Source organism: Diadema antillarum, unplaced genomic scaffold, assembly GCF_040938485.1.
Source record: "Diadema antillarum isolate AM-2024a unplaced genomic scaffold, OU_Dant_1.0 scf00000136, whole genome shotgun sequence".
Taxonomy (NCBI): domain Eukaryota; kingdom Metazoa; phylum Echinodermata; class Echinoidea; order Diadematoida; family Diadematidae; genus Diadema; species Diadema antillarum.
Window position 1 is genome coordinate 1,155,170 of NW_027271025.1, and position 13,934 is coordinate 1,169,103.

The 13,934-nt window shown below is 37.8% G+C and overlaps 1 protein-coding gene across 1 annotated transcript in view; it reads left to right on the top strand.

The window, feature by feature from the left end:
• Nucleotides 1-13,934, top strand: part of LOC139721026 (dixin-like) — a 49,983-nt gene that overhangs the window by 938 nt on the left and 35,111 nt on the right. Inside the window, exon 2 of the mRNA XM_071632357.1 lies at nucleotides 11,457-11,586. Coding sequence (XP_071488458.1) covers nucleotides 11,457-11,586 — 130 coding nt within the window. The remainder of the gene's footprint in view (nucleotides 1-11,456; nucleotides 11,587-13,934) is intronic.

Sequence of the window (13,934 nt, forward strand, 5' to 3'; positions counted from 1 at the left end):
ACTTCATTTCTGATTGAAATATGATGAACCATAGTCTGAATAAAGTGAATGTAAGAAATTTTGCTGTTCTTCAAATTTGGAAACTGTCCACATTGGTGCAAATTTGTGAGATTATTTTAACACAATTTTGATATTTCTGACTTGTGGAATCATGTTCCATAGGATTTTCAGAATATTCACCTAGCTATCCTTATCAGGAATCCACATAGCATGTCAGACAAGAGTGTAATATTTAGTAAGATCTTTATTGATTTCTTTGAATGCTTTTCATTGCCTTTCCCTAGGCAGGCTCTTAATCCTACCAGATAACTGCCTGTTATATTTAGCTATTTTGTCCATTGGAGTACATCATGCCTAATATTGATCTTCTGGTTCTAGGCCTGTAAGTATGCTGCAGAAATGTGATATCAACTACCAACTGCATATTCAAATCATGCTATAGTTTGCGCACCACGTGGTATGTGTCACTGAAATCAAATGAATTTTTGAGTTCAGCACAGATTGTGTGGAAGGAAGGGGTGACTGTGAGTGGAACACAATGCTTCCAAAAGGTGAAAATCTTTTGTCCATGTAGTCTGACATTTCTTTGACCTTTATTCAGTTTCTGGTGTTTCAAAGGAGTGTTGTGGTATATCTTCTTTCACTAAGATATACAGGGCATAATTTCTTTTTAAAAGCTGGTTCCTAGTGCCAGACTGAGTAAGCTTTTTAAGGGCTTGTGCATGTTATGTGGCATGATAAAATCATGTCTTGTGTACATTTAAAGGGATAGTACAGTGTTGGTGGAGATGAGAATTGGGCTTTTAACTTTTTGCAAGATACCAAGAAAACACTTATGATATAGTACAGAGCATACCATTTTAAGAGGAATTCAAAGTTTATTTGATGAAAATCGGGTTTGGAATGACTGAAACATCCAAAAACAAAGTAAAACAAAGCAATCGTAATAAATGTGGGTCCCACACTTTATTAGAATCACTCTTTTTTGGATATCTCAGCCATTTCAAAACCAATTTTAATCAAATAAATGATGAATTCCTCATAGAATTACATGCTCTTTCATATTTCATAAGCTGTTTCTCATAATCTCACCGAATAATGTTAGAAACCTGAAATTAGGTCTCACCCAAAACTATACGTTCCCTTTAATGTCATTACCCTTTCTTTCAAAGAAACACAACAAAATTTTAACATGGTATACAAGATGTCTGATAGTGGATTATAATGGTAAGAATTATTCCCTTACACCACGTACTCAAATAATTAAGCTTTGAGACATGTTCAAGTACATATTGCCTTGGCTTTATGAATGTTCTATTGATGGACTCTTCTGAAGTGGCTACTTAACGAGGAAATGATATGTCTTAATTAACCTGTTGGAGACAGACTGATTTTCATATTATAACACATATTTCCCATTCACCCCAAGCCAAGACTACTTGAGACTAGTCTTCAAAGGGTTTAGGGTAGTGTCTGTCTTCACATAGTAGTCAAAGCATTGACTGAAAGTGCAATGACTGTCAAAGGTATAACATATAGATGTGTTGCTACAGAGAGTTTTATATGCCTTCATGAGACAGCTTAAGACTGAAGCAAACTTCATTTTCTGATTCACTGGAAGGGTACTGATGAGTGAATATAATCATCTAAAAATACAGCAAATAAAATTCACTGAAATTTAGATTGTATCATCAGATTTCCTGGATTGAATGGCCATCTGTGTGATATTTCTTAATTTTCCAGAATTGGTCATTGTATACAAATAACAGCTGTGCCACTTGTTTCTGTATTGTTTTGTTTTTGGGAACAAATATTCATTGCCGTATTCTGAAAGTTGGTGTTGATTGAATAAGTGGTGAGTGCGAAGGCCCTCTGGCATGGCCTTTAGCTTTTGTGTGTTAAGTCCATCGCAGACAGACAACAACTCTTTCCACAATCTGTAAAACATTGTACAGTGTACTTGTAGATTCTACTAGAACTAGTGCCTCGATTTTAGTTGTATAATTCGTAGTGTGTGAATTCTGTCGCAGCTGGCTGTAGGGACCACTGCCATCATTGATGTGCAACATGACATTTATGTAATCAGTAAAGGCAATTTCAATTAGTTTTATTTGGTGTAGAGGTCTACAGTATATGAAACACGGACTACCTACTGGTTAAATGCTTGCGTTTACATCCCGGGGCCATGGCCAAGTGCTGCATTGTTCACAATACAATCACTGTGCAATGCTCGTAGCACCTGATGATCATGATATGTGAACTTGCTAGCGCAATCGCGATTGGCCAAGTTAGATTGAATTTTAGTTTATTTCAGGGTATATAGAACAGATATAGACTGCTTTTATTCGGGGCATGGTTGATATCATTGTCGCACGGGATCTCAACTCCATGCTATGACCCTTGGAGCAAGCTCCTTTGGTCATAGCACGGAGTTGAGATCCCTCGGGGCAATAATATCAACCATGCACCAAAAAGCAGTTCTTAAATATACTGTATACGCCATATATTTCGCGAGTCTAAATTTTCGCAAATCGGGAATTCCCGATGATTTTGCAAGTGGTTAAATTCGCGATCGTGGAGTCCTGTACTGAACGGAGAAGTGAGCACGCATACGGCACATTCATATTGGGATCAGAGTCAATATTTTTGTGTGTCTTTAATTTCGCGAATAGCACCTGACTTGCGAAATTCGCGAAAATAAAAACCTTGTGAAATATTCGGCGTATACAGTAGATGATGACTGGCAGGTGAGGGATCATACCGAATGTTCCACCCGAAGGGTTTGAAATGCTATTGAGAGAGGTTATAAGTCCCGAGACGAAGTCGAGAGACTTATAGCCTCCTGAAATAGCATTTCACACCCTGAGGATGGAACATTTGGTACATGTTCCCGACAACAAAAATCATCATCTGTTATATTATATGGATTAATTAGTCAAATACCATCATTAATCGGTCATCTGCTTTTCACATTGTATGGAATAGGCAAAATTCATCCTATCGATTGCGTGAAAAATATGATCGTTCAATCGTTTGGTACCGTTTGTCATTTGGTACGTGAAAATGTTTTCCCATGGGAGAACATTACAAAAATGTTCTGCCCATGGGCGAACATAACCAATGTGCCCCCATCACGTGACTGTGTTTAGCCAATCACTAACCGGTATTTGACTAACCCATTTAATATAACAGTATATTGGTACTGCACTATAGACAATAATGATCATCAACCATTCTCTTGTCTTATATATTCTGTAAAGAGAGGATTACCTGCAAAAAAACAACAAAATATACTCCCTACATTGTACATGTATGGATAAAGAAAATTATTGAATGCATTATATTCTTTGTTGCAGTGCTGCTTATAGTCTGAGGCTGTTTCCACATGGATTGAGAATTATGTGATTGCAATGCTGAATTACAACTATTTGTACAATTACAACTTGAATTACTGTCCCTTATACATAACCAAGGAAGGCATCACGGATTCTGCGGTTTTGAATTTCAGAGAGAGGAGAGGAGGTATGGCTTCATTCCAAGTCTTCATCAGTCACTCTTGAGTGGGAAGTAGCATGCGCTTTGACTGCAGTGTGAGCATTTGAGGAGCGCAGTTTTTCTGTGGGTGAAAGGTCACCATAAACCCTGCCCTACGAACAAGATTTGGAAGTCAATCTGACTGTTTTGTACTGTAATTCTGGAGAATCTTGATTGGAGAACACCTGGACCGCCATTTGAATCATGATTGGAATTGCAATTTACATCATCCTCTCCAATTCAAGTTTGCATGTACACATGGCCAAAATGCATAATTTGAATCATGATTCTAGTGGTGCATCATTAGAATCGGGATTTAAATTACACATTAGGCCTACACTCTCAGTACGTGTGAAAACAGCCCGAGTTATCAAAGCTTCGCTGAAGTCATTTCTTTCTGTTGTGTTGACTGTGTGGCCAATGTACAGAACAAATGTAATGCAATTTCTGCCAGTTTAGGCTATGTGGTGCTACCGAGAACCTTGCTACTTAATAATGATCATGCCTTGATCTCGTATAGCACACTGTTGTATGGTATATAATGGCATGATGCAAGTGTGACATTTAATCAACCTAGAGTCTAGAATGTAGCAGAAGTACTGTAAAACGAGAAATGTTCGCGTGCATTTTAATTTCGCGAATTTCGCGAGCGTGAAGATTCGCGAAATTAAAATGCACGCGAAAGTTCTTTTGTACACTATATGCACTGAATGCCAGTGGCAGTTCGCGAAAATTTCATGCCGCAAAAAAGGCCGTCGGCTCCAATTCGCGAAAAATTCATGCCGCAAATATATCATGTTTTACAGTAAATAACATTCAAATCTACAGTGAACTAAACTAAAATCTCACAGCAGTGTAATGGCAAGCCAACATTATCTGAGATGTAGTTTGCATGGGAAGGATTGGCTTGTGGAGTGAGCAATTGCTTTGTGTAGCCAGGGTGTACAGACAATGTACTGTACATCATCCGTGGGTCTGGATGCAGAATCAATGGCATGCCATCTGCTGTCATGGTTTTGTTTCCTACAGCAGACCACACCCAGCAACCATTGATCCAACCGACATCATGTATCCCATTCATTTACTACAGGATGAGTCATGAAATTGACGACTTGTGATGAAGCAGCCCCTGATAAATGATGGTCTCCATCTCTTTGGACAATTTTGTAGGGAAGGAACAAGCTACATTGTACACCGCAGTCTGAACTACATTGTGATTGGTATTACATACTAACTTACAATAGATTCCGGCTTCCAGAGCTCTCCCTCCACCAAATTGTCCCGGTACATAGAAGTGCAATGTCAAACAGTCAGAATGATTTGTCGTGCTAAAAACTTGATGTAGACATGGATATTTAAGTTTTTTTTCATCCTGAATTGAATATGATAGGTCAACCATTCACAGAAATTGTGTGAATATTGTGATGCTGTTGATATAAAGGAGGCAATCACTCATAGACCAGTACCCACTTGCATTTTTTTACCAAATTAAATATAAAAAGGACAAATATGTAAATATCTGATACACTTGGTTTGCGGTTCACCATGTATGTGTAGTCCTTAGAAGGACTGTTGAAGTGACTGGAGAAAGATAGAAAGAAAAGTTGGATGAGAGGTGAGAATTGAGTAAGAGTATTCTTTCTGGAGTGAGTGTAGTCCTGAAAAGGACTGTGAACCAAGGAAGTATGGAACCAAGGAAGTATAGGAGAGTTAGAGTTATACTTCCTTGGTTCCATACTTCCTTGGTTCACAGTCCTTTTCAGGACTACACTCACTCCAGAAAGAATACTCTTACTCAATTCTCACCTCTCATCCAACCTTTCTTTCTATCTTTCTCCTGTCATTTCAACAGTCCTTCTAAGGACTATACATACATGGTGAACCGCAAACCAAGTGTATCTAATATACCACGCCATGCAAACACCTTCTCTCAAAAATCATCTATGTAAATATCGATTTTACAGACAAATGCATTTTTACATATATATATATATATATATATGTGATATGTGAATGCCGAATATTTTATATCCTATATCCTATCCTTTTTTATCCTATATAAAATAGGATATTTTGATAGCATGTTGACAGACAGTTGGGCAATACACAAATGTTGTGATAACTACAAACTCCAGTAGAACTGTTAAGATGTATTACAAAATATACCATCATAAAAAGAGATGTGACTGGCAGCGATATGAAAACCTATTATCGGAACTCTCTGCTGTTCTTTGTATTTCGTTGGTATTTCATTCCAACCTCTGATTAACAGTATAAAGTTTAAGTTACAAATACTGCCATGGCCATCACTCAGATATGTCACATTTACAGTGTACTGTAAAACATGATATTCGCGGCATAAAATTTTCGCGAATTGGAGCTGACAGCCTTTTTCGTTGCATGAAATTTTCGCGAAGTGCCACTGGTGTTCAATGCATATAGTGTAAACAAGAACTTTCGCGTGCATTTTAATTTCGCGAATCTTGGCGCTCGCGAAATTCGCGAAATTAAAGTGCACGCGAAAATTCCTCGTTTTACAGTATACTATACTTGGCTACATGATTTGTGGGAAACTTCAGTACAGCCCACCTGGCTTGCAGGCTAGCTGACTTTTTTATTAGTCCCAATGAAAGCAGTATTATTATATTAAATTAATAAATTATATTGATTTTACTATGCAAGCATACCAAAAATTGTCAGTTTGGGATGATTATCATATTGTTTGGTATTGTATGTCTTTGTGTTTTGTCCATTGGATTGCTATGATACTGACTACCAAGGATATAGACCAAATCAAGTTATGCATGTCACCTCAAAGAATTCACATGGGATGACATCTTGACATGAATTCCCAAAGCTATACTATTTTTACTTGTTTGATTGAAATGTCACTGATTTGTGGCCTTTTTCTGCCTCTATGCGTTTCCCTAATACCAATTTACTGGAAACTGGTTTGAAACAAGAAGCATCAGTCAGGTTCAGTAAATGTCAAGTTATGTCTGCACTATATGTTTTCTCCAAACAGGTGTGACCCAGTAAAAACACATTAGTGCAAGTAAAATACCTCAAAGAATGTATGCCTTGAACTTCATGGTTAAGAATTAACCTTGATAACGCTTTGTCCCAACAAACATTCTGGCAATGGTAAATAAATCTTTGTTTAGAGCGGTTAAAGTGGGGAACTATTTCCTGATCAATGGTAGAGCTTAATGGAGCAGAGATTTGGTATTATTCCCCCCTCTCTCTAAGCTATCAGGGGGGTAAGAGGTACCCCTCACAGGGCTGTTAACTCTTTTCAAACTTCCAATCCTTTTGTAGCCCAACTTGTTTTCCTTTGAATTGCTCTGAGGTATTCTCCCATGTATTTGCAAATACATGTATTCTTGCGTGTGACCAAGACCTCTGTTGATAGTCTCTAGAATTAGACTGGGTTTGAGTAAGAAACAGAATAAAGGGATATATTTATACGCCTACTCTGTATGTACATCAGCTCAGAACACATAGAGTGATAGACTTAAATGAGGGAGACCATTCTCAGAAAGACTGTCACTCCTTGCTGAGAAAAAAAAAATCAGGTACTGTAGAAGCGGAAAAAAGAAGCACAACTAGAAGAAGCTCAAAAATAAAAGCAGGCAAATATTTTTCATGCATATACCCCAGTTACCAATGTCCTGAATCCGTTAAATTAAAAAAAAAAAAAAAATGTGAAGTTCATCTTACCTAGCTGACTAGGTTATTAAAAAAAAAAAAAACATTACTCATGTGAAATTATCAATTTTTACAGTAAACATACAAATATTAGTCCAAAGGATTCAGGCAAAGTAATGGATACCAGTGTCAGTGTCCACTATTAAATTCCTCCTGTATATTATTGACAGGATTATATGAATGTACATGTCCAGCAAAGTAGACCTGCTAAGTCTTTCTGTCTCTTTAGCAGGCTCCCCGAGAAAAAGAAAATGAACTTCAGTATGTCCTGACAAGGGAATATAAAAATCCTTCTGATTGTGGGATCATTTTTGCCTAAAATGCATGTAAGACACACAATCTCCCTGAAAGTTCTTCAGAATCTCCTGACTTTAAAGTTCCTTATTTGGCTGCACTGTGAATGCCCTGTGCCATGTATCTTGTGCCTGGAAGATTGACAAAACATGTACTGGTGTGGAGATGAATGTGTCTTGATCTTTCCGGGATTTGGTTGTTTGTTTTTGTTTTGTTTTGTTTTTCTTTAACGGCTCTGTGTAAAACTGAAACTAGAACTCTTGTACAGTTTCTCTATTTGTACAATTTTGTGTTTGTGTTTGCTCTTTGTTAACCATGTCTGTAAATTTGAGTGTTTTTTTACATAAATTGTATTTTGTATGTGTTGCAAGGCTCCTTTGAAGAGCAGTTCTGCATAAGCTACCCTGTTGAAAGAAAATGGAATGCATAAAATGAATAACCACATGCAAGGCCCATGTATTACTTACACACCTCGCATGCATTGGTGTCATTCGTTCAGGCACACATTGATGTACTAATATACTGCATATATTTACACATTTGAAACATATAAATATTAATCCCAGCCACAGACACTTAAAACAATATTTGTGAAGTCTGAGGGGGATCACCAAGGTGTCAAATAGCTTCTGAGATTAGACATTTGGGATCCTGCCATGAGAACTGAGGTAAACCTCATCAAAATGTCACCATAGTATGTCAAGGATTTGTAGGAACCATTCTTCCCAACTTGATGCACATAGTATTATCCCCTGTAGACATGAACATTAGAAATTACACCCAATGTTTTTATGATAATTCACTGACAGTCATTTTTCTCAGTCTTTGTAGACTGTTCAACAAGATGATAGATAATACTGCACTTCATTGTCAGCTAGTAGCTCTTTTTTTCTTAATGTAAAGATCATGAGACAGGCATGTACAAGATGTATTTATATGGCTCACTGATGCCTAGAATTACGACCCATGACAAGCACAAGATGATACTAACATCCAACTAAAGTGAAATTGAACTATATAGAGTGACCCTGTGACTGAAGGAGTCTGTAAGTCTCCTTCATTCACAAAGCCTCTTCTATCTCAATGTCTCCAGGTGACTCAAAAAGACATACAAGCTGCTCCAGAGAAAACTTGCTTTGTCCAGTCAATGTAACGGATTAGATGATTTGATCATCAAATTAGACATATTCTGATACCAAATGTCATTAGCTGAAATATGGTGGATCAGTGAGAATGGCCGCTAACGTGCAACAGGAGGCGTGAACGACTCTTCTATGCTTTTACTGCTCCAGGGCTTCATATTGTGTGTGATGTCATTGTTTGACTGATTGTGATGCACTTGAACCTCTGCAATTAAGAGTGCTATTAAATTTATTTGGTAAATTGGTTTAATCTCATTAGCTATTCGATCGCAAGCTGACCAAAATCATATTGGTGATTTCATTAGTTGATGATAGATATGGAGCTGTAATGGGTCTGTTTTGTGTACGGTGTAGACTAGGCATGCCTGGCTTGTACACTGCTGAGTAACTCTTTGATAGTGTGCTGTGCATCAAAAGGCATGACAGGAATAACCGTCCAGGAGTGTAGGCAGTTGCAGTGGATCAATATATTTGTCGCATATATTGCACTTTACTGACCTGAGATTATTGTAACATATTCTTGTCTTTTGTTCTAGAGATCAAGGCATGTTTTTTTCTTCACACTTACCATTGGATGGTGGCCAGGCATTTGTGTGTATTTTGTTCCTCAGTGGAAAATGAAAGGAGAGTGCTGTCTTGGAGTACAGGTTGTGTACATAACTTCTTATAAATGCTGGTTGATTTCATTCTACCGGTGGAGCATATAGCACATGCCTCTGTGAAGTCGGCACTAAAGAGAAAATTCTCTTGAACTGAGAAAACTTTCTGTCATCACCTATGGATGCAGCTAGCCATTGGTGAAGTAGAAGGACTTCTGAGAGTCTCAAAGTCAGATACTGCAATTCAACAAATTAATAGACTTTATATGTCTCATGAATGGCAGGTATGACTGTGACTGATATATGAAATTCTGCATGAATATTATTGTGAAAGCATCGTGTGCTTGGCTACAAGTTGTTTCTTTCGTGCTGCAGCCATTGCTGGAGCTTGGAATCAACATTTTATGATTGTAAACATCAACAGTCTGAGTTTATCATTCATATTGCACAGAGACCCACTGCTGCCAGTCCAAGTGATAATCTGCCTGCATTTGATGGCCAAAAGCAATCCATTTGTGGCTTTCCAGGATATCACTGTTGTCTTTGCTTTCAATCAGCAGTGTCCATGATACTATTGGACAAGTTTTCCTCCTCACAAGGTGGCTGAGAGTGATTTGTGCATCACACTGATTGACAGTTGGGGCTGTGGCATGCCTGACACAACCACCGCCAACGACTTGAAGTGGATCACAATATATGACATTTCCAGATATTTCTTGTTCATTTCTGTCCAGCTGTTTTTGTGAATTGCTCTTACCAAACATTGCTGAAAACTCATCCTTTGTTGAAACAATTTGACAGCAAACTTAATTTCATTGAAAACTAAATAATGCTTAAAATGTAGTTTGTGTCTTGGAAGGTGATATTTTTTTACTGGTTAACAGTGGTAGTCGTTTATTACTGGTGGACGTAGATGTCGCCATAAAGGAGATGGTATGATGATTTCAATATTGGATCTGTAACTCTTAAATGGATTCAAACAAATGGGATTTTATCTTTAACACAGAGAACAGCCATCTTTCAATATTTGCACACTCCAAAACAAATACAGTAATCATATATCAAGGACTGAATGCTAATTTTTGAGGATTCAAAGTTGCTATGGTTACCTGCATACAAGGATGCCAGACATCGATATCTGGAGACTTGTCAAGTTAAATTCCTGGATTGTGTCAAAGGTGATGAATAGCTTGTTTTATTATCACATGCTTTCTCTCATTAGGTAATATTTGCACTTGTTTTTGTGTATTTGTATGTTTTGTTAGTGAATGGGAATAATGGGCAAGTTAACTCTTGCATTCTAATTTTTCGCTGTGTGTGACTGTAATGTCTTGTATCTGCCAGCACTGGTTATGTTTTAATCAATATTTGCATTAATCTTGAGAGTTTATCTCTGCTCGGGTTTTCTTGTACCAATATATCAGATCTGACCTTTTTGAATGTCATATCTAATCTTATATTGTATTTGGGGGCACATCAAAGGACCAGTTCAACTAGACTTCCAGAATGCTGGACTTGGACTAGTGTTTCATTTATGTTCCTGCCCAAGTTGCAAGAAGGGGAAAGATCCTCATCGGGACATTTCATATTTCATTTATCTGTAGATCAGTTTTGTACAAAATACATGTCTCTGGTTCCTCTTACATTGTCTTGAAGAAATCAACTTCATTCAGAGATCGAGGTCACAATTGTGACCTTTGTTTTACACTTCCCTGTATCATGCTGTATTCTCTCATTCTTTATGCAGAATTCTTGGTATGATTCCAAAATCCATAAGTGTGGCTATTATGACTAATACAACAAGACAGTTCTGTTTGTTTTTTTCATCCATCCCTGTTACTTTGATGATTTGAAGATGAACTGAAAATAGGAAATGTATTGCAGAAGCCAATTGGCTTTGGTCTGTGTTGTACTCACAAGCAGCTCTTACAGTCTGACTTCTGAGACTTTAAATCTACCTCACTGCCTAACAGAATAAATGAACTACAGTTGTACAATACAAAGACCATACAGGGTCATGTAAGTGAACGAAGTATAGGCTGGCAACTTTTCTATTTGTTCTCCTTTTTCTTTTAGCTTTGCAATTTTTATCAAAATATCTATATATGTCCTTAGAAATGCAAAATGTATGGAAGCCTTCATACTAATTTGATTCCTCTCTTTCTGTTTTATGCTGCAGCAACAACTGCAAGCATACGTGGCCTGGGTGAACTCTCAGCTGAAGAAGAGGCCAGGATGTCACATGGTGGAGGACCTCCGGAGAGATATGCAAGATGGAGTAGCCTTGGTTCATCTTGTTGAGATTGTTTGTATGAATGCCCTTTTGGTCTTCTCTTCTTTCTCTTGAATGTCAAATTGTGTTTCAAGTGATCTTTTTGTGAGGATTTACACACATCTGATACTCCAAATTCATGAAATTCTTTGTCGAGATGTTTTCATTGCAACTGCTCAAGTATGTATGCCCATGATTTCTTTTATCATGCTACTACTAACACACTGATCATTTCAGTGCTTATTTATGTCAATGTAGGGTAATTTGTCAATCAGTTGCATCTGATACTCACTGATCATAAAGTAAAGGCTAAGCTGACCTCATCATCTCGAGCAAGCATGCCTTCATGCGTAGAGTTTCATGGCTGAGTAAAGTCTTCAAATTGCAATACATGTACCGGTGGTTTCATTTTGTCATACAGTGGCTGAACTTTCTGACAATTGTACACCATATATCTAGTAAGTTGCCCCTGAGAGAGTAAAATTAGTGGTACAAAGTAGCGCACAAGTTCGACAGAATAAGGTCTTGAAAAAAAGTTGTAAAAAAAATTCAAGATTTTTCATAGTTTTCTTTTGTTTTAAATATATAAGAAAATATGTGTCATTTGTGTGATAAGATTGTAGTTGCTGGTGGCCATGGCAGTCGTGTTTCAAGTCACTGTGATGAAACGGGATTGCACTGACAAAAAACAAAAAATAATAAAATAAATGCAGGAGGGACGGGATGACCAAAAGTGACAGGCCATAATTGCCTTTGATGCCGGGCCAAGTTTTTGTTGCAAACTTTGAATAGTGGGAAAATATTGCCAAAATCCCACAGCACACTAAGTTTGAGCCAAACAGGACTGCCAGTGGGACATGGTGTAAAACATAGCCTTAATTGGTAGACATAGTGGGCGAGTTCACGAAGGTGGTTTAAATATAAACGAAGCCGTTTATGTAAATTTCTTTTGTGTGAATATGATTGATAGATGGTGTATGCCAACAGACTTCCATTAACAGACGGGCATTGGTTCCCACATGTCAATGATATACTGTACCTATGACCCCGTTTACAGTGCAGGGCCGGGCCGAGCCGTGGCCGAGCCAGGCCTAAATTGCGGTACTCAGCCCCACAATTTTGTCCGTTTACAGTGCCGGCTGGCCGTCAGCTCCAATTCATGAAAATTTCATGCCGCGAATATATCATGTTTTACAGTATAGTGAGGTTGTTCAACTAGTTTAGGATCATGTCCATAAAAGCATGATTGCATTACCCCACATGTGTGATTCATGATATCCTTGAGGTGTGAACTTGAGAAAAAGAGATTACAGGGAGGACTAAAGAGACTTGAGGTATTTTGGTGAGACAGAGTAAATCCATTTAATGCACAGCCAACAAGAACAGAATAATTTGGATGTGTGTATTGACGTAGTGGCTCATGAGTAGACAGGTTTGAGGAAGAGGCAATCACTATTTGATTTAAAGACATACATTGCAGGTAGCAGAGCACTAAAACAAGGATTTCATTAGCAATAATTGAACAGGCTCCACAAATATTACAAGACTGTACAAGATTTTCAGTCTATGGTGTGGGTGAGGCTGTATGCAGGAAATTAGCCATTTCTGTTCATGTACATGGTTGTTGATTAACCCTCAATTATTAATTGTGTCATCAATGCTCAACACTGATTTGAAACTTCCCCACAGCTGATCCCTAACCAAGATAGCTAGATGAGAAAACACCCATTTTCAGAACATTTCGAGTCATACAAAGTCCCACCTGGCAGAGAACAAAGTCTTAATTGCCCTTAGAAATACTGCACATGCAAGTGAGCTCATTTGGCATGTTAGATACGTGGTTGCCAGTCATCTCAAGCTGAACATAGATCAAAGGTCAATAGGAAATATGATTTCCATGTTTTGTGGCTTTGTTGGATAGGCAGAGCATGGTTTCGTTTTTATCGTAGGTGTGTGTGTTTCATTACCCTACAAGTAAATGGAGTAAAATATTAATGTGAATGCTCATAGTGTTAAAGAATTCATGCCTTTATTTTATCTTTTTTTTTTTACTTGGTTGGAAATCTGATGTGAAAAGCGTATATGTGACCCGCTGCAACAAAAGGATTCGAAATTTGGGGGAGGACAATTTTCTGAAAATGGCATGATATTATTCCCATACTCTTCTACTTTAATTCCATATGTAGCACAACTCATAAAAGTACTCAGTTGCAGAGATATCGATGATTTTATCAGCGCATGTCATTGGTTGAGGAAATCAGAGTTTCGAGAAAAACACCTTCAAAGTTGTCCTTCCGACGCTATCATGATCATGGTTAGGCGAGACAGTTTTCACCGCTTGACAATAGAAGGCACGCTCCTAGCGACCTCCGCCATGTTCAGTCA